This window comes from Neovison vison, chromosome 2 (genome assembly GCF_020171115.1).
Source record: "Neovison vison isolate M4711 chromosome 2, ASM_NN_V1, whole genome shotgun sequence".
NCBI lineage: Eukaryota > Metazoa > Chordata > Mammalia > Carnivora > Mustelidae > Neogale > Neogale vison.
The window spans coordinates 209,176,989-209,196,925 of record NC_058092.1 but is presented as its reverse complement, the minus strand read 5'-3'; the positions used below and the strand labels follow the sequence as shown (position 1 = coordinate 209,196,925).

Here is a 19,937-nt window from a genome sequence, read left to right as displayed (position 1 = left end):
GTATAATCCAGAGCAGGAAAGAGTTTTGCACAAGGTCACACAGTCGGTGAAGCCAGGGTGGGAGCAGGCCCCGATCTTCTCTCGGCTTTTCGTTCCTGCCACTGCTACCTGTTGAAACAGACCCAAAGCCTATCACGTGACCACGGGGGACACCTCGACCGGGTAGAAGAGAAAACTCCTCCTTCCATAATGGGGCGTGGTAATGTGTATCCAAAGCCCTCCTGAGGCAATTTAGAGAATTCTGACAAGTTCCGAAATGGGAGAGCTTTTCCCGGTGACGGCAGCTGGCTGAGGAAGCACGAGGCAGGTGGCCCATCTCTCAGATGAGAGGTGGAGGAGCACAGCGGTGCAGAGCCTCTGTGCATTCCGGGGTGGAGAGGAGGGGAAATTTAACAAGACAAATGGGAAGTACTCATTTCAGGTTCAGATTAACTTAAATGATGTTATATGTATGTTTTACTTTAAGGTAAAGATGGAATGGAAAGCATAAGGTTTGCTTTTTACTTTGTGCAACAGTTTATGGCCCAGGGATGGCTACCTCGTCTGGTTAGAGAATGTTATGAAATGCCAGATCAGCGGATTTTACTCCAGTCCCTGCTATCCAGTTTCAGTTATCTATTGCTGTGTAACGAACCACCGTGAAACACAGTGGCTCGAAATGTACCTTTATTTATACTTGATACTGCACTTGGGCAAGACTCGGTGCAGCTGGTTTAACTCCACTCCACGTGGGTGAGTTGGGGTCACTCACTCCTGCGTGTGTCCTCAGCTGTAAGCCCAGCATGGGTGGGACCATCCTAGATGCTCTGTCATCCTTTGGGACCTTTCCCCTTATGGCCTCTAAGTCAGTAGCCTGAACTCCTTATACTTATATGGTAACACAGTCCAGAAAGGGAACATTCCAGGAGGATAGACCCTGATGTGCAGGTGCTTATCGTGCTTTGCCTTGCATCGCACTCACAAATGTCATATTGATCAGAGCAGCTGTCATCTCTTGGGAACCACAGAAGAACAGTTGCAGGTTAAATCTGGTCATAACCAAGATTTTAGTTAAGATATTAATGTTATGTTTAACAGAACACAAATTTTATTACAGAAAGACTTTCAACCTTTTTGTAGATTGTCAGGTCCATGATTTTTAAGGGTCATATTATATTTGGTCACTTTTTCCCCTCATTCATTTATCCACCAAATATTTGAGGGTTGCTCTGTGCATTCTGAGTGAGACTACATTGGAGACACAAAGATGAAAAAGAAACGGAGACCATCTTCAGGGGCCTTGTAGTGGAGTAGAGAAAACATAAAACTAGCATGAGCTAGATGCTTGTCTGTTCTTTCTTCTTGGTGACACAGGCCTAGAAGAGGAAGGCACTGCTGCCCCTCCCACCCTGGGTTAGAGGGGTGGTGACAGGGGCCAGAGCCTCCTACCAACCATGCAGTCCAGAGAGGATGTGGGTAAGAAAGTCAGCCTGGGGAGGGGAGAGGGCCAGGACAGATGAACTGGAGCCAAGGTTCAAAGCCAAACTTGGGAGTTCAAGATTTAGGAATACCCAGGGGAGGCACAATGAGAACTGATGAGTGTGAATTTCTAGGGTCCTGGAGCCAGTGCCTGGACAGCTTTCTGCTCTCTCTCAGTGGACAACTTTCAGAAGGAGGCTGGTTTGTTGTGAGGGAGTGGCATGAAGAATGGTGAAGGACAGGAGGCTTGGCTCCATAGGACTGGGAGGGGTTGCTTCCACTGAGGGAATCTGGAAAGGTTTCCATAGCATTTGCCCTGAGCATTACAGCCTGAGGTTTTAGCCTTGTGGCTAAGGGTAGGATGGGGCCAAGTGGACACTTCTGTGTACAGGTGACTGACTAGAAAGGAAAAGGTCACATGCTCCTTAAAAAGCAAACTCTGAATCCCCTGGCTTATTAAGTATTTTGATATATTATTTTAAATGTCAACATCTATTTCTAAGAAATAATCCAAAATTATAATCTTAACTTGCTCTATTTCAACACACATCTGAATTAATTAGGTCAAAATTGATACCATAATGAAGTTGAAACTAAGACTATTTCCTTATTAACTAATATGATGAGGGACTGTTTTAAGGGAAATTCAGTAAACTCAAGATCTGACAATACTGCTAGTGGCGACAGTGGTAAATTAAAGTCAGGTTTTTTTGTCTTAGTTGACTGACTGTTGTTTTTTTTTGCTCCTGGATCATCACATATTTGAGCTTGTTCTAATTCTCTTTGTCCAGTATGGTTGCCACTTGCCAAATATGGTTATTTAAATTGAAGTTAATTAAAACCATTCCTGATATGCACAAGCTACCATATTGGATAGTATACAATAGAATATTTCCAGAAAGTTCTATTGGATAGAGCTGTCCTAATAAGATAGGTAGGTGATACATTCCCAATTCAAAAACCTTGAGCACCTAAACTCACACAATCATAGTTCCTACTGTGAGCATAAATTATGCTTTGGAGTTTGTATTTTGTCTGTGTCAAACTGGCCCCTTAGAAGGTATATACGTGTGTGTGTGTGTGTATGTGTGTTTGTGTGTGTGATTACATGCTTGCTGTAATTCCTAAATAAGTAAAACACTTCAACAATAAGATGTTTGCAGATTTTAGAAATACCACTGAACAAGTAAGAAAGAGAGCATCTCTGCTTCCTTGTCTGACAAACCAGATCACTAATATCAGATAAGATTTTCACAGGGATTAAGTGCAGTCATGTTTTTAAAGCATATAATGTGTGGTAAGCCCTCAGTAAATGGCGCTGATAAAGCGAAGAAAAAAGAGGTAATAAGAAGGTGAACCATTTCATTTTATGCTGAAAGAAAATCTAAACGCTAATAAAATGATATAAGATGGCAGCATTTTGAAGATCCCGTATTCACAGCTTCTGTATTGTTTCTATCGGTAAAAATAAGTAAGTGCTAGAGTCCTGCATTTTATTTTAGCCTGAGAGATTCCACAGTCCAGCTAATTTTGTCTGTACCCTTCAGGCAGTGCAAGTAACCGATCCAGCACCCGGAGCCTCCTCAGCGTGAGCAGTGGGATGGAGGGGGACAATGAGGTGAGAGTGGGGACCCCACCCCCATTTTTCTTGTCTGAGGGGTCACGCCACTGCAGGAAATAGAAATCCAGATGAAAGAAGTCAGACATGGAAGGTCACATACTGTAGGATTCCATTTATGTGAAATATCCAGAAGAGGTAGAATCAGAGAGACAGAATACCGATTTGGTGGTTACCAGAGGTTGGGGGGAGCGGGACATGGGGAGTACAGTGTTTCCTTTTGGGATGATGAAAATGTTTTGAGACTAGACAGAGGTGGTGGTTGTATAATATTGTGAATGTACTAAGAGCTACTGAATTGTTCACTTTAAAATGGTTAATTTTGGGGTGCCTGGGTGGCTCAGTGGGTAAGGCCTCTGCCTTTGGCTCAGGTCATAATCCCAAGGCCCCTGGGATGGAGCTTCGAATCAGGCTTCCTGCTCAGTGGGGAGCTGCTCCCCACCCCCCGCCCCCGCCTGCCTCTCTGCCTACTTGTACTCTCTCTCTTTCTGTCAAATACATTTAAAAAAAAAAAAAAAAACTTAAAAAAAAATCAAGTGGTTAATTTTATGTTAAGTGAATTCTATCTCAATGAGAAGGGAGAGAGGGAAGGAAGGAAGGAAGGAAAGGAGGGAGGGAGGGAAGGAAGGAACAAAGGGAGGGAGGGAAAGAGGGAGGAAAGGAGAGAAATTGATGCTCTATCTGACTGGTTAAGCTAAGAGGGCATCTCTGAGAAGAAGCAGGAGGACTCTCAGGGAATCTGGGGTTGAGATCACATATGGGGCCGGGATCAGAAGCCGTGAGAAATGGTGGAGCCAAGGCTACTGCTCCGTGTATCCCCAGGGCCACATGCTCTTTTGTCTCTTCTTCCTGGACACACCTGCTTTCTTCTCTCACTGTACACTGGCTTTTTCTGCTCCTCTGCATGCATGGTGGCAAATAGTCCCCTGAGAGACACTAGGCCTCTTAGGAGAGGGTGAGCTACTCCCTTAGACTGAAGTGTCTATTCTGATCCAGGGACGAGTGGCTGGGATGAACAGGAGGGGGTCACTGCCAACCCAGGGGACTCCCCGAGATAGGGTCCTTGGGGTGGGCTACCCCTCCAGTGAGCAGCTACTGTTAATGACCCCATGACTGAGAACCACTCATGGTTCCGCTGTCTCGAAAAGGGACTTGGGTTTAAAAACAAAATTTCTCCAGCTCTCTCTGGCTGGACAGAGCAGGCTTCTCAAACTTTAATATGCGTGAGAATCACCTAGGCTTCTGTGAATATGCAGGTTCTGATCAAGCAGGTCTGAGGAGGAGTGGAGAGCCAGCATTTCTCACAAGCTCTCAGGGGATGCTAATTTGATGGCCCACAAGGGGCTCTCTGAGGAACAAGGGCCATTAATGATAATTTGGGCTCCATTGTCTCCTCAGGGAGTGTAGGCCTCAATGGAAAGCTGACCTGGTTTGCTAGGTTCATTTTCAGTTTGCGGATAACCTTTAGCCAAAGCCTGAGGAGGACTGAGAGGCTTTTGGGAAATGGTGTCCAATTATGCCTGTTGCCTAATGTAACTTTCCCTTTTCTTTCTTGTCCTTTTTTGCTGTAGGATAATGAAGTCCCTGAGGTTCCCAGAAGTCGTAGCCCGGGCCCCCCACAAGTGGAAGGAACACCCGCCGTGCCCCTTGAAAGGCCCCCCAGAGTACCTCCCCGAGCTGCCTCACAGAGGTAACATTGATGCCGAGAAGAAATGTTTTCCTCACTCTCTAAATTCCAGCAGGTGGAGAGTAGGATTTGGGCACCTCTAAGATGACCTCAGAATGAGTCCAGAGTGAACTGAAATGCCTACTTTTGATGCGTTTCGACAGGGACTCTTTGTTAATATGATGCTTTATTCAAAAAATATTTATTTAGAAATACCACTGAACAAGTGGTATCTTTAAAAATCTTTAAAAATCTTTTTTTAAAGATTTTATTTATTTATTTGACAGAGATCACAAGTAGGCAGAGAGGCAGGCAGAGAGAAAGGAGGAAGCAGACTTTCTGCAGAGCAGAAAGCCTGATGTGGGGCTCGATCCCAGGACTCTAGGATCATGACCTGAGTGAGCCGAAGGCAGAGGCTTTAACCCACTTAGCCACCCAGGTGCCCCAAATGCAAATACTTTAAGTAGCAAGTACAATATTTTATCAATGAAGTATGTTGGCAAACACCAACTTTTTGAGTAATTTGTATGTTTGCTTAGAATTCAGCTTCCTCATAACTAATTCCTTTGGCTGTATTGTGGGGACAGTACCTTTTGGGGACCAGGAGATAAGAAGGAGTTGGGGATGAAAATAGAGGTGGTGTGCATAGCTCAGTGTGGTAGGGAGCATGGTTCTAGTGCCACACTACGTGGGGACAGTGTCCAGAAGTCACTTGTGAACTTGGGTGAATTATTTCACTTTCGTGTAACTCAATTCTTCATCTGTAAAATGGGGATAACAATAGAATGTCCTCACAGAGTCATAAGGGTTTGTCTGGGCCCATAGTAAAAGCTCAGTAGAATGAGTGACTTTTCTCATCCGGGAGAAGAATGAGCATATGGAGGTTTGGAGATGGGCATTAGACAGACAAGCTGGGAGTGTTTGCCGGGCTCCAGTATCGGTCTTTGTTCATAATGGTTGTCTGGCCTCTTAGGAACCTTTTCAAGGTCTCGTGGAGTAACAGGAAAAGTGGTCAAAACTAGCTTATGCGTCCATCCATGCAGAAAGGGTCCTTGGGAATGAAAGCCTAGGCTTGTCTTAGGTGTTTATTTCTTTGATGTCTAAAGTATAATGTGGGGGGAATGATTAAAAGGTGGAAGTGGTCTTTTTTTTTTTTTCAACCAGTTTCTTTTTTTTTTTAATGTTAAAACTTAAATGAATCTTGTCAATGTAATTTGTTGAGAAAGTGCAACAAGGAGGCTTTTCTTCTGGTTTTCTGGAAAGAGAAGCTGACTTTGAGCTAGGCGTCTGTCCACTTCTCCCTTTGCTGTTCACCCCTCCTGCGTGTGCTCCCAGTAACATTCATATTCACATACGGACACCTGTTACACAGACCTCCCCCACCCCCGTAATCATAAGCGGTATCAGGTTCACCAGCATGTTTCCTTGGTGTAGACTAGAGGTCACATGGTAGAATGTTAGTCCTGGAAGACCTGTAACAATAATCTGGTCCAGTCCCCTGAATTGGCATAATGTGCTGTTTCTTGAAAGTTATTATACAGTTGATGATTGGGGAGGGGTATTTACGGCGAACTATAGTAATAAATGCTAATCTGTTTTGAGTGTGTACTATGTAATAGGTATTATGTTCGACACACTGAATGCATTATCTCAGTTCCTTCCACAACTCTCAGTGATATTTAGGATTATCCTATTTTGCAAATGTACACACTAGGGCTTGGCCTGGATTGAGACTTGTTCTGTGTGGCACATCTGGGTGTGCCTGACTGGAGGCTGCAGTGTCTTAGTCATTTTGTGACATCTGTTCCAGAAGGTCAAGGTGTCATTAGGAGGAGATCCAAGACCTAAGACCTTTTATTACTGAAGATTGAAGAGTTTGGAGGCAGTTGCTAATTGCACCAAGATGAAAATAGTTGTCAAGTTTGAAAACTATAGCTGTAGGACTTTTGTTAATGGAAGAGAAAAAGAGAACAACCAGGAAAACAGGTTCCAGAAATCAAAGGCTAGAAATTGGGATGCATATAAGTGTGTAAAAAGAGATGGCTGATGAAATTTGGGGGGAGTCTAGAAGCATGTTGTGAAAAAATGGGAGCAAAAAGGAGGAAAACACTTTTATTAAAGAAATGGTGTTTGCAAAGAAATTTGTAATTGAGAGAGCTTGGCATTTGGGTTCCTTTTTGGTGTGAAGAAAGACTTGCAAATATGCAGTTGTTTTGTAAGTATGTATGCAATTCACATAATAAAATGAGGAGATGTTTGAACAAATAATAAAGCCAATAAATGGCTTCCATGCTTGACCCTCTGGCAGACAGGAGGCGAGGCTGACCTTGGGGTTCTCCTCTCCACTTCCAGATCTGGGAATCAGTAACTGTTCTTTACCTGTGTCTCCCGAACGCCTTTGCTCTCACACAGCTCTGGGGGTGCAGTGCTTGTGGGCCGCTCCCAGTCCTGGTGCCTTCCTCTGCTCACCCCGCATGCTGTCCCCAGAACTTGAGCTGTCAGTGAGGACTCCAGGCTTCCACGTCTACCTCAGTCCTCTGTTTCCTACTCTTTGCTGGTGACCTCGACCCAGATGCCCCACAGATATCTCAAACAGAGCCGGGGCAAAACTGAATTCATCCCACCTGCCATTCTCTGCCCCAAACTGTCTTCTTCTGGTAAGTTCCTAGCCTGTGATAATGGCACGGCTCTGCACCAAACCCAGGCGCCACCCACCATCCCTGCCTCCCGGGCAGCTCCCACAGAGTGTGTCTCCAGACTCTGTCCGTTCTGCTGCCCTTTCAGCTCTCAGATCCTCCCCCTCTCCATCTGCCAGTGCCTGTGTTCATCCTCGGAGACTCACACTTACCGCCCTCCTCTATATTGTCACCAGAGTGCGCTTTCTAGATCAGAAATTGCTGATGTGATGTCACTTCCTGGCGTGAAAGCCTTCACATTTAATGCTGTAGTTTATAGCGTGCTCTGGCCCTGTCCAGCCTCAAGTCCCACCTTCTCCTGTATTCACTGATGTTCCACCCCTGCATTCCCAGAGAGCCGTGCCATTTAGAACTGTGTCTTTGCCCAATCTGTGCCTTTTGCCTGGAATGCTGTCTCCCTATTCCCTTCCAATCTCTGCTTAGAAGATTCCTGTACACCCTTTAGGACTCAGTCTAGTCATCACCTCCTTTATGAAGCCTTCCCTAATGTTCCTATGCCTTCTTTTGGTTCTCCAAATACTTCTGTTAGATTTCCTTTTATGTTATGGCCCTTGTGTACATATCTGTTTCAAGTGGATGGTGAGCCTTGAAAGCATAGAAACTGTTTTTGATTAAAACATTTTTTTTCTACTGTCCCCAGTCCCAGTGTGTAGCACAGTAACTGGAACATAGTAGGAACTTAATAAATATTTATCATGTAAGGGAATTAATGGATGGATAGAAAGATTGGTACTGTTTGTGTTAGACTACACATCTCTTAAAAAGTTAGCCATCAGGTCATCTGCCACAGGGCAGGTGGGTCATAGATTAGTGGAAAGAGGCTTCACACTCCCACCTTCAAGTTCTCAATGTATTTCAAAGTCAGGGAAGGTGGATGGTGACAAGAACAGGAGCAGATGCATGATATCTTTGCGCAGCATTTCCTTTGAGGGCCATTAGTCCTTAGAGAATAGACAGCTGACAATATCACACTCTTCACAGGTGAGGTCCTGCCAGTTGACCCAAAAAGCCCCCCAAAAAACAAGAAACAAAAAACAAAAACAAGAAACCCAAATCTTACTGAGCCATCGCTGCTTTGTTTTTAAACACATTTTGCCATTCACTAGCGATTTATCAATCACTAACAATTTGTGCACTCCCCTTTAAGGCAAAGCCAAGGTCCTGTAAAATCAGAACACACTTCTGGAGGCCTCCTGCAGTGCCAGAAGCTAATACTTTAGATGCAGACTTGTAAAGAGGTCTGTGGGGTCCCTAGAAGGGGCTGGAGTGGTCAGGGAGTGAGGGTACTTGGGACAGAAGCTATTTACTAATAGGGAAGTTTAAAAGTATTTCCAACAATGTTATGAGGATACAAAAGCAGACCAGCTAAATAACAGTCCTGCTTTAAAAGAACATTAACCAACATCAAGATTTCTGGGTTCTTGAACCAAACTCATCAGCCACAAGACCTTACTCTCAACAGAGAGGAGAAAGCAACCAGTTTTTAAGTGTCTCTGGGCACTTGTGTTTCCAACTTCAGCTTCCCAGTGTCCTGGAGAGGCTGTCTCCCCACACACCACCCTTTGATTCTGATTACTTCCATGGTTCTGTTATGTCTACCATCAGAAATCCATTTTCCTGAGAGAGGACTTCCAATCTTAGGTTGGGACCGTTCATCAGAATAAAATACAGAAATAATTTGCTTGAAGGCCCACCCAGCTGCAGAATGGGACAGCAGAGAGAGGATAAGGGGCCATCAGGAAATCATGACTATCTTCATTGGTGGGTGATAAATTGCAAGGCTCATGGAGCATACATGGGAAAAAGACTAAGAATGGATCTTTATTTATAATAATAAAATTATTAGCTTTACTTCTTGAGTGCCTACTCTAAGCCACAAACTGTGCTACGTACTTTCCAGTTGTCATCTCCAAACCTCATGCAACACTCCAATGTATGTTATCTGTAGGTACTTCTGTTGGGCAGATGGGAAACATGTGCAGAGAAGTTGAACTTGTCCTTCAGCTGTGTGTGTAGTTGCCTTTGCTCTATGTTCCCACAGGTTCTGAATTTCCTTTATCAAAACAGTGCAGTTTACTGATTGTTCCCATTGACTGTTTTATCCATTACTTTCTTAGCACTCTGAGGGCAGGATCCATGTCAGCTGTACTCACTGCTATATCCTATGCCCAGGAGAAGACACATAGTAGATAAATGGTTTTGAGAGGGAGTGAAGGAGGGAAAGGAGGAAGGTAAGAAGGAAGGAAGGAAGCAAGCAAATAAAGAATCCAGGAAGCCAAGAAGCCTAAGCTTACTCAGGTAATAAGTAGAATTTCCTGACTTTCCTCCAGCTTTCTCCTATAAGCTCTGGTTCATAGGGCAGATTAGGGAGGCAGAAGGAGATGGTCCGTTTGTCTTTTCTGGAGGAAGAGGCAACTACACAAAACCATCTACTTCCGGAGGTCACAGCAGGGCTTTCTGAGCATGTTTGTGGCAGGTCCCTGCCTTGTTCCTCAGATAGCCCTTCCTTTTTAATTCAACTCTTTTGTCGTTTCCTTGACCTAAACGTATCAAAGAACGTTTAGTAAATATTTGATCATTGATTCATTCAGTCTTCAACTACGCAACTCCAGGATAGCACAGTTCAATTACAGCACCTGACAAAGCTCTCTTTCTTGACTTATTGACTTGCTTCCGAGAGAATCAAATATTGGCTTTATGGCACACATGTGGAAACACCAGCCACAATTGTTGAGCCTCTCTGTAAACAGACTCACCCAGGTCTATCTGGAATGGCATTTAGGATTGTTTAAAAACCATCCAGAATAACATGAAGGGGGCTTCTAGGAAAAGCAAATGTGGAGTTGGGATAACACACTTAGTGACTCCATGAGGAAGTAGTTGTGAGAAGCACAGAATTCTTTTTTTTTTTTTTTTTAAGCACAGAATTCTTAATTCTTCTCTCAAGGGACCACCTCTTACAGTATGTCTCCCACCTAGCTGCATATTTGTATCACTGATGTTTTAAAATATAGGCTTTATCATTATCATTATAATAATTATTATTATTTTGAAGATTTTATTTATCTGAGAGAGAGGGTAAGAGAGAGAGAGAGAGAGAGATCATGAGCAGTGGGAAGGGAGAAGCAGACTCCCCGCTGAGCAGGGAGCCCAACTTGATCCCAGGACCCTGGGATCATGACTTGAACCACAGGTAGATGCTTAACTGACTGAGCCACCCAGGCACCCAAGACTTTATTATTATTTAGGTATGATTAGATCGACAGATCAGGAAACAATTGTTCTTGAGAAGATAGTTTGTTGTCCTCCTAGACCCCAAAAGGAGGGGGCCACATTATGCCATGGGGACCTGCTGGGGAAGTATCAGGTTTAGTCCCGGAGAAAGGCGGTGGAGTGGGGAACATGGGCCTGAGCTTTTGTTGTGGTTTCTGCAGGAGGGTGCAAGGAAGGTAGGGTAAGCTGATTTAGGATTAGCTAGTTTGAGTAATTTCAATGGACTCTGGGACAAAGGTTCCTAGTTGTCTGACACCTGGCACTCCTGTGATTAGGGCAGGTGGGTAGTGGCCCAAATGGGAGAACCCATAAAGGGACTGGCTGGTTTGCATATGAACGCGTACTCGTCAGTGAGTTGCTATCCTTAGAAATGAGTTTGCCATGGAGGGGCAGTCCCTCCAGGGTTAGCCAGGCTCCAGGTATCGAAGCATCAGAAAATAAAAGACATGGTTACTATAACTTCTTGCGGGAGGGACACAATTAAAGATTTGTGATGCTTGAGCCTTATCCTCTAGAAGTTAGGAAGGAATGGGTCTAGGAGAGAGCTTGGGCATTAGTATTTCTTAAAGGTCCCCTGGTGATTCTAAGGTGCTGCCAAGGTTGTGATGTACAACCGGCAGGTAGGCCGCTCAGCGGTCCATGTGGTTTCACTAATTACAGAACATGTTCTTTGCATAGTCTACCAAGTTTGCAACCAACCATTGGTGCTTAAGAATGAGTTAATCCATTTAAAAAGTTACTTCATCTTTTATTTCAGGCCTCCAACCAGGGAGACCTTCCATCCTCCTCCTCCTGTTCCACCCAGAGGTCGCTGATTTCACCTCCTAAAACCTGCCGATGTCCGGACTTGGTGACTTGCAATTTCAGCCCATTAATGATGTCTTCGCATTGAGTTTCACGGCGGGACTGCTGACCTTAAGACCTCCTCTCGTGGCTGATGTTGTTGTGGCCCAGCTGGTTTGGGCTTTCCTTGGAGAAGATATTATTAAGGCATGAAGAAGTAAAGGCCTTTATTCACCATCACCAAGTATATTGATCCATATCCTTGTTTGCCAAAAGGATAGACTTAATTGGAATATTTACCTCAAATCTGGCATGTCAGAAGCCTGAAAAGATGGGTCAGAAGTGTACTTTACAAGTGATTTTACCGAAATGCACTTATATTAGGACTTACTTATTTGCTAGACTAACTTCTAGAAGTGGTTATGATTTAAGACTTACAATATTTGTGTAAGGAGATATATCCTGCTTTTTAAATGATTCTTCAACTTTTCTATAGAATCAGGAGGGTGTCTAAATGCCAGACCTGGTCATATAGAACAAACTGAAAAAGACTTTAGAGACGGATTAGTCCTAACTCCTTTTCTGTGGAAGGCAAATCTGAGGTTCCACAGAAATTAAGAGTTTACAATTGGTTAGAGGAAGAGACGTGTTCAGTAGAATCTGGGTCTCTTAATTTCAGTCACCACACTTCAATCTCTAGATAGCCAGTCGCTCTCCCTCAAGAAATGCCCACGTGTAGAAATTCGGTCACCAACTGACTATTGACCTTCCAGAAATATCCTTCTTCCTTATCTCCCAGGCATGGGACTATCAAGTATTTTTTTCAACTTGTGCATTTATACTTCGATATGCTTTCAAAATAGTATTTTTGCCAAGGAACATCTGTAAATGGTTGGGAACCAGAAGCTTGGGATACCAATGACCACATTATTGTTCTGCAGCCTTCATAGGTCTTATTAGTTCTGACCATAAGGAGAAAGAAGGATCCTTGACTCTTTCTCTGCCAAGAGATCAAAAGAGAAAGGAGGAATGTAAAATAGAAACAGTTATCTATTTCCTTATTATTACCAGTAGACTTGGAATATCTGTGCAGAGAATAGAGAGCCATTAATATGTCATAATTGTCATATGTCACTAATATGTCATTAATTCTGAGTCACTGGCACAGAAATCTACCTTTAAAGCACAAATCCTTAATTTGATACTTAAACATACAGTAAAGTTAATATCAGACATATTTCTTTAAAAAACATCAGAAATCTGGTGATTTTTCATGAAATGTATTCTCTATCCCACACAGATATATACAAGCCCAGTATTAGTGATCTATTTAAGTACAGTTTTATTGTGTCCTTTTCTAATGATTCAGGGTTGTTGTTGTGAGTTGTTTTCCAGTTTCATTCATCGGTCCAGCAAACAAGGACTCATATTGAAATTAATAGCTTATGGGTTGTGGGTCTTTTTTCTGACATAAAATACACTATTGGCTGTGGGCATTAAAAGAGTGTTTTGCAAATCACCTACCAAAATGCCTGGCACACTGTAGCAATTCTGCAGTGGTTCCTTTAACCTCCTTCTCACTTATTTGGGAGAAGGAGGATAATGTGGGGTAGGGCGAGAACAAGAAATTATAATGTTGGTATGGTTGTCCTTCCTATTATTTATAGATGATCCTTTAAGCACATTTAATTTTGAGGAAAGCTACACTTTTTTTAATATTCAGTATCTGTAGGCCCCTTCTAGAAGAGGCCAAATTTAGATTTTTGTACATTCTCTGATTAATAAGCATTTAGGTCAATAACACGGCAAAACTTACTACCAGCTAATGGTGTTAGCACCTTCGTATGCACATCACTGTTTGTGCAATACTGGAATATTTGATTACATTTTCTTCTTCTGTGAGAGTAATAGAAAACATAAAATTGAAAATGCTGATTAGAAACTTGGATCTGACAAATGTGATACACTTGAGACATGGGTGGAAATGGTCAGGTGTTCACTGCATATCCAAACTGCTCCATGTTGTAAGGAATGGCTCCAACGATGAGGTAAAATTCTTCATTTCCTGGAAACAGAAGTACCCATTATAACATAAACTTATTCTACTTCCACACAACTTTTATACACATTTTTAGGAATACATTATGTAACAAAACCATGTATTTCAGTACAGTGAGGATCAGAAACGAAATTGTAAGTAGATATCCAAAGAGACTGTTAAAAAAGTTCTCAGTATGATGCTCTGGAAGACAACTCAGTGGTCGCCATCCTTCCCCAAGATTTTATGAGCTGGTTCAATAGAAAGAAGCTATTCGTTATAGTCATGGTCATTGCCTTTGCTTCTAACTGTACAAGGCCTACTGTCCTTCAGCTCCTAGGCCAGTATTCTTCCTTCATCTCGTATTAAAACCTGTGAGAAGACAACCCAACAATATAAGCAACAAAGCACAAAGACTGAGACTATAAGAGGTTGGTGTTGCAATCAAATAATTTAACTTGACATATTTAATGGTGTGAATAATCCCTAATGCTTTGCCATAATTAGGCAAAGTGATAGTATGTAAATTACCTCAGTGAGTAGTTTTACAAGTCAAGCTAAGTACTTCTTCTCCCCTCCACTCTTGCTTTGTTACTAAAAAAGGGAGGTTCTAGCCTTTCCTGTATCACTTCACTAGTTGGGATTTTTAGATCCCGCTCCCATATGCACCAGGGAATGAGATGGTTTTCTGTGGTCCTCTTTCAGAGACTAGTGTGTGGTTTTGCAGCTGATTGGCTGAGGAAGCATTAATAACAGATTTGTCTCAGTCTGAGAACCAACTGTTTTAAGTCATTGCTTCCCAAAGAAAGAATTTAAGAATAATTACAGAGTTTTTTCCATGCCTAGGGCATTTCAGGTAGAACAGAAAAGAGAGGTACACAGCAAGGAATAGCAATGGAAGGACTGTCCCACCCCAGAAGTAAATAACTAGAAAGACAAACATAATGAAGCAGAAAGAAGAAACAGACTTTCAAAGAGAAGGTGATCTGAAACTAGCCCTTCTACAAGGCTTGTCTGGAGCAGCCATAAGGCAAGTAGATCTCCCCCACTTGCCCACCAGAGTCTTAAAAGTTCATATAGAGAGGCCTTAACTGGGTTCAGTCACATATACCATCCAGATGATCTCAACAACACCTTACTCACTCAAGGCTATGTTCTTGGAGCAGCTCCCATTTTGGAAATGGTAGACAGAGTATATTTTCCAAAACAGGGAAGGGGGTGAGGATCCTCTAACTGCTAGGGTACAGTGTGAGGGCCAACTGGCGGTCACACTCTCTCAATTACCTTCTCCAACAGTACCTGATATTGGAAATCAGAAGATATACATTGTTATTTATAGACCAAGACTTTTGAAGATCATGTTCATTAGAAATGAAAATAAAAGATTGAAATGGTGGGTTTCTGGATCATTTACTGGTCATAAGCCCTTTAACTAACTGAGTCTTATGAGGACTACCGTAAAAAGGCTATACAGCCATTGCGGGGGGTTCCCTTTCACTAGCATGTTTTCTCCCATTCCTTTTGGTGTCAGGGAATGGGGTCATTAATCTAGATGAAGAAACTGGTGAAATTAGATATATCAATGATTTTTACTCCCTAGTCTTACAGAAGAGCCCTGTTTTTTTTTTTTAAGATTTTATTTATTTTTGAGAGAGACACAGAGAGAGAGGCAGAGACAGACATAGAAACAGAGAGTGGATGAGATGGGGGAAGGGGCAGAGGGAGAACAGACTCCCTGCTGAACAGGGAGCCCACTACAGGACTCAATCCCAGGACCCCAAGATCGTGATCAGGGCTAAAGGCAGACACTTAACCCACTGAGCCACCCAGATCCCCAGAACAGCCCTGATTTTGATGGTACTTCTGAGTCTTAACTTTTAGGGTAAAGTTGTCAGTTTCCAAAGATATTAGAAGCCACATTCCTTTTCCTCTAGCCAGTTATTTGATTCCTATTCTTTCTTTCCATACCTACCATTATCAGACTTTTATCACCTGAAGCCATTTATCATCATCATTTCCTAGTACCTACCAGAATTCCTGGCACATAGCAGAGCTTGGTGAATAGTTGTTGAGTTAATGACCTTATATGCTCTTCCCACCATTAAACTTTTCCAAATACTCCACCAAAATAGGGGTTCCTCTTTTCTACTTGCCCATTGCTCTTACTGCCTCTGGAACATTTGCACAGCTGGTCACATTTTGTGCGGATCTTTTTTTGTACACTGACCTGCCTGTTCTCTGTTGCATGTGTAATTTCCTGGTTTTAAGTCTACACTCCCCACATGGATGCTTTAAATTCTTCTTGTGTCCTCCCCACCCCCAAGCAGTTGCCAACCCAGTGCTCCCCAGTGGATGCTTGCTGCTTCAGATCTGTGGAGGCTGGTAATGGATGTTCAAGCAAGAAGCGACTCATCCATCTTAATTCAGCACTTACACTGCTTGTTCTTCAATTGTGCATCATCACTCGATTCAAAAGCAGTGATTATTCATTCACGGAGCATTTACTGAGCTTTCACTATGAGCAAGTCACTTTGCTAGGTGCTCTAGGGGATTTACAAAGATGTATAAGATGCCTCCTCTGATTTCTATAGCAATTACTGGTGTACGATTCATTCAGCAATTAATCACATACTGCCTTGTGATGTCTTCTAGACTGGCTAGAAAGTGTTGTGTAAATCCTCTATGCAGTTTGACTTTTCACTTATTAATGTCTTCATTCACTCAGCAGATAGTTTGAGTGTCTATATGTGATGAAAGCTATTCCAGCAGCTGGGGAAGGTACAAAGATGTACAAATGATCATCCTTGCCATCACTGAAGGTCAGAATGTAGGGGCGCCTGGCTGGCTCAGTCGGTTGAGTGTCTGCCTTCGGCTCAGGTCATGATCCCAGGGTCCTGGGATCAAGCCCTGCACCCAGCTCCCTGCTCAGTGGGGATCCAGCTTCTCCCTCTCCCTCTTTCGCTCCCCCTGCTTGGGCTCTTTTTTTCTCTTCCTCTCCCTCTCAAATAAATAAAATCTTTAAAATAAACAATATATTCACATTCCTGAAAACTCTACTGGACTAATAATTGTTAAAGTTTTTTTTTGAAGGTGAGAATGTAGTACAGAAGAGGAGATGATGAGTGGTAACTATGGCATAACATATTGAATGCTTTTGGAGTGCCAGAGAAGGGATGCTCAACTTTTTTTTTTAAAGATTTTATTTATTTATTTGACAGATAGAGATCACAGGTAGGCAGAGAGAGAGAGAGAGGGGAGGAAGCAGGCTCCCTGCTGAGCAGAAAGCCCAACGCGGGGCTCGATCCCAGGACCCTGGGACCATGACCGGAGCCGAAGGCAGAGGCTTTAACCCACTGAGCCACCCAGGCGCCCCGGGATGCTCAACTTCTTGAGGGGGGAGTCATAAAAGGTTTCACAGAAGAGATGATAATTCACTTAGGCCTGGAAGGAGAGTATCTAGTAATTGTCCACTTATTTGTATTCTAGGCAAAGGCACACAAGTATTTAAAAAAACAAACAAACATGGTATTTTGGGGAAATATTGGGATGAAGCCAGGACAGAGATTAGTGGCAGTCGGAGTCTGATAAATTGGTGTCTGATTGTGCAGTTGCCTGTTAACAGGGCTGTCCTTTAGCAAGAAATCCCCCCCCTCATTATATACATAGCACATGGTCATTGTAAAAAAACATCCAAATATTAACAGGTATGTACAAAGAAGAAATTTACCTGGTGTGAATGGCTTGCATCATAAACTTTCAGATTGTTTTCCCTGGGTAGAAATTAGGACCACTTAAAATGATATTCTATTCCAGGCACTGGGTGGCTCAGTCAGTTAAGCGTCCAACTCCTGATTTCAGCTCAGGTCGTGATATCAAGGTCTCAAGATCAAGTCCCGCATCAGGCTCCATACTCAGCATAAGTATTGAGTTCTCTCTCCCTCTGCCTCTGCCCCTGCTCACCCTGTTTCTCTCAAAATAAGTAAATAAAATTTTTAAATGTGATTATATCTATTTTGTCAGCATTTTCATTTAAAAGTATCTTTTGAGGCACCTGGGTGGACAGTTGGTTTTGCATCAGGTCATGATCTCAGGGTCATGAGATCGACCCCTGCGTTGGGCTTTGTGCTCAGCACAGAATCTGCTTCAGATTCTCTCTCCCTCTCCCTCTGTCCCTCTTGCATGCACATGCTCTCTCTCTAAAATAAATAATCTTTAAAAAAAAAAAAAAGTAGTTCTTAATATCACTGCATGCCAGTACATACAGGTCTATTTCGTTTTTAAAAATGACTGTAGAGGTGGAGGTCTACTAGTAGTAAGAAAGACTGATTCTGGAAACAGATTGCTTGGGACTGACTACTATTTCAGCAAACTGCTTAACCTCTCTGCGCTTCCATTAATCGTACCTGTAAAATGAACATATTAATAGGACCTGTTACATAGAGTTTTTCTGAGTATTAAATGAGTCAACAGGTGTAAAGGGCTCAGAATAGTGCCTGGCAGATGAAAATTTTAGCTGTGTTTCCATGATTTATTTAAACAAAATTCAAGGAGTGTTTTAAAATAATTTAAAAAAAATAGATTAATTCTAGACAGAGGGTACACGAGCAGGGGGAAGGGTGGGGGACGATGGAGAGAATCTCCGGTAGACTCCCGTCGGAAGGGTGGGGGACGATGGAGAGAATCTCCGGTAGACTCCCGTCGATCAAGGAGCTGGATATAGGCTGGATCCTAACACCTTGAGGTCATGACACTAGCTGAAATCAAGAGTAGGATGCTTAACGGACTGAGCCACCCAGCTACTACTCAGGGAGTGTTTTAAACAAGAGAGTGATATAATCAGGTTTCTTTTTAGAAAGGTCACTCTGGCACTTGTTGGAGAGGATAAACGGGGAGGGAAGATTGGTGGCAGGGATCCTGTTAGATTGTTGCAATACGTTGAGATGGAGATTGGCTGTTATTGGCAGAAGAAAGGAAAACTAGATTTTGAGGCATTTCTAAGATCAAATCCTACTTGTTGACAAATCCACTTGTTGACTTACGATGGTTGAAAAGGGACTGCCCGACTACAGGTTCCAGCGTTTTGGTGCCGTATTTACACGACAAGCATTTTTAAAGTTCCTGCTACGGGCCTGGCACTGTTCTGGACACAGGATCTCTGCTTAGAAGAGCTCGGGTTCCAAGAGGAGTTGAAGTCTGTGGACAGGAGACCAACGGTATAATCGGACAGATAAATGAGTAAGAATTTCAACAAGATCGATTAGTACGGGCCTGATAAATAGTCAAGTGACTCTAAAACACGTATCCACTCCTGTACGGGTCTAACAATCTCCCACGACGATGAGAGGCGCGCGTGATTCTTTCATGGCGGTGGACGGGAGCCTGCAAAGCGCTATCTGATTTGATCCCCCAAGCTCCAGGGGCTGCGGGTCCCACCCCATTTCACAGCCGAGGAAATCGAGGCCAGGAAAACGTAAAACGTTTTGGCCAAGGTCACAGAGCTCCCAGCGCCCGGACGCGGCCCGAAGCGCGCGCGGGTCAGTACCGGCGCGAAGCTCCAGGCCGAGGCCGTGGGTGCGCGCCGCCGCTCCCGAGCCCCAGGGACGGGCGGCCCGGAGGCCCCAGCGGGCCAGGCGGGCGACCGGGCGGCGCGCGGGTCAGCCGGAGCAGGGGGCCCCGGGCAGCCACGGCTCGCGTCTCCCGGGGGTCGGAGGCGGCCGGCGGCGGTTGCGGGCCCGCGTCGCGAGGCACTTCCGGCGTGTGCCGGGGTGGCCGGATGACGTGGCTGAGTCAGAGGAAGAGGCTGAGAGGCGCCGGGGGGCGGGGGAGGCTCGGGAGCGGGCGGTGACGGCGGCGGCGCGGAGGAGCCAGCGGCTGGGCCCGGGCCCCGTGCGTCTGTCCGCGCCCCGTGGATGCGAATCGGCCGCGGCGGAGGCGGCGGCGGCGGAGGAGGCGGCGGCGGAGGAGGAGGAGTCGGTGCGCCGGCGCCGTGCCGGTGGGAGCGCGGAGGATGAGGCCGCTGCCGGGCGCTCCCGGCGTGGCGGCGGCCGCCGCGCTGTTGCTGCTGCTGCTGCCCCGGGCCCGGGCGGACGAGCACGAGCACACGGTGAGAGCCTCCCCCGGCCGGAGTGGCCGCCCCCCCACCCTCGGCCGGCCCGCCGCCCAGTCCGGCTTGGCGCGGCCTGGAGGGCTGGGCGGCCCCGGCGGAGCCCCGCGGCCGCGGAGGACGCCTTCCGGTTGGGCCTGGCGGAGCAGAAACCCCGGGAGCTGGGAGGAGGCGTTTGTGGGCGCTCCCGGGGCAGGACTCCTCTCCCCAGCGCCTGGGCCTCCTTGTCCAACCCGCACCTAAATGGCGCCACGCTGGAGGGCCTGGGGGCCGGGGGCCGGGGCGAGACCGTGGTGGGGGTC

At 44.8% G+C, this 19,937-nt stretch overlaps 2 protein-coding genes across 2 annotated transcripts in view; both read left to right on the top strand.

Moving 5' to 3' along the window:
- Positions 1-14,926, top strand: part of PIK3AP1 (phosphoinositide-3-kinase adaptor protein 1) — a 100,259-nt gene extending 85,333 nt beyond the window's left edge. Inside the window, 3 exon segments of the mRNA XM_044240227.1 lie at positions 3,006-3,076; positions 4,648-4,766; positions 11,469-14,926. Of these exon segments, the coding sequence (XP_044096162.1) occupies positions 3,006-3,076; positions 4,648-4,766; positions 11,469-11,526 (248 nt within the window). The 3' untranslated portion in view covers positions 11,527-14,926.
- A 4,593-nt stretch (positions 14,927-19,519) lies between these two features.
- TM9SF3 (transmembrane 9 superfamily member 3) overlaps positions 19,520-19,937 on the top strand; it is a 68,820-nt gene continuing 68,402 nt past the window's right edge. Inside the window, exon 1 of the mRNA XM_044240226.1 lies at positions 19,520-19,635. Within this exon, the coding sequence (XP_044096161.1) occupies positions 19,540-19,635 (96 nt within the window). The 5' untranslated portion in view covers positions 19,520-19,539. The remainder of the gene's footprint in view (positions 19,636-19,937) is intronic.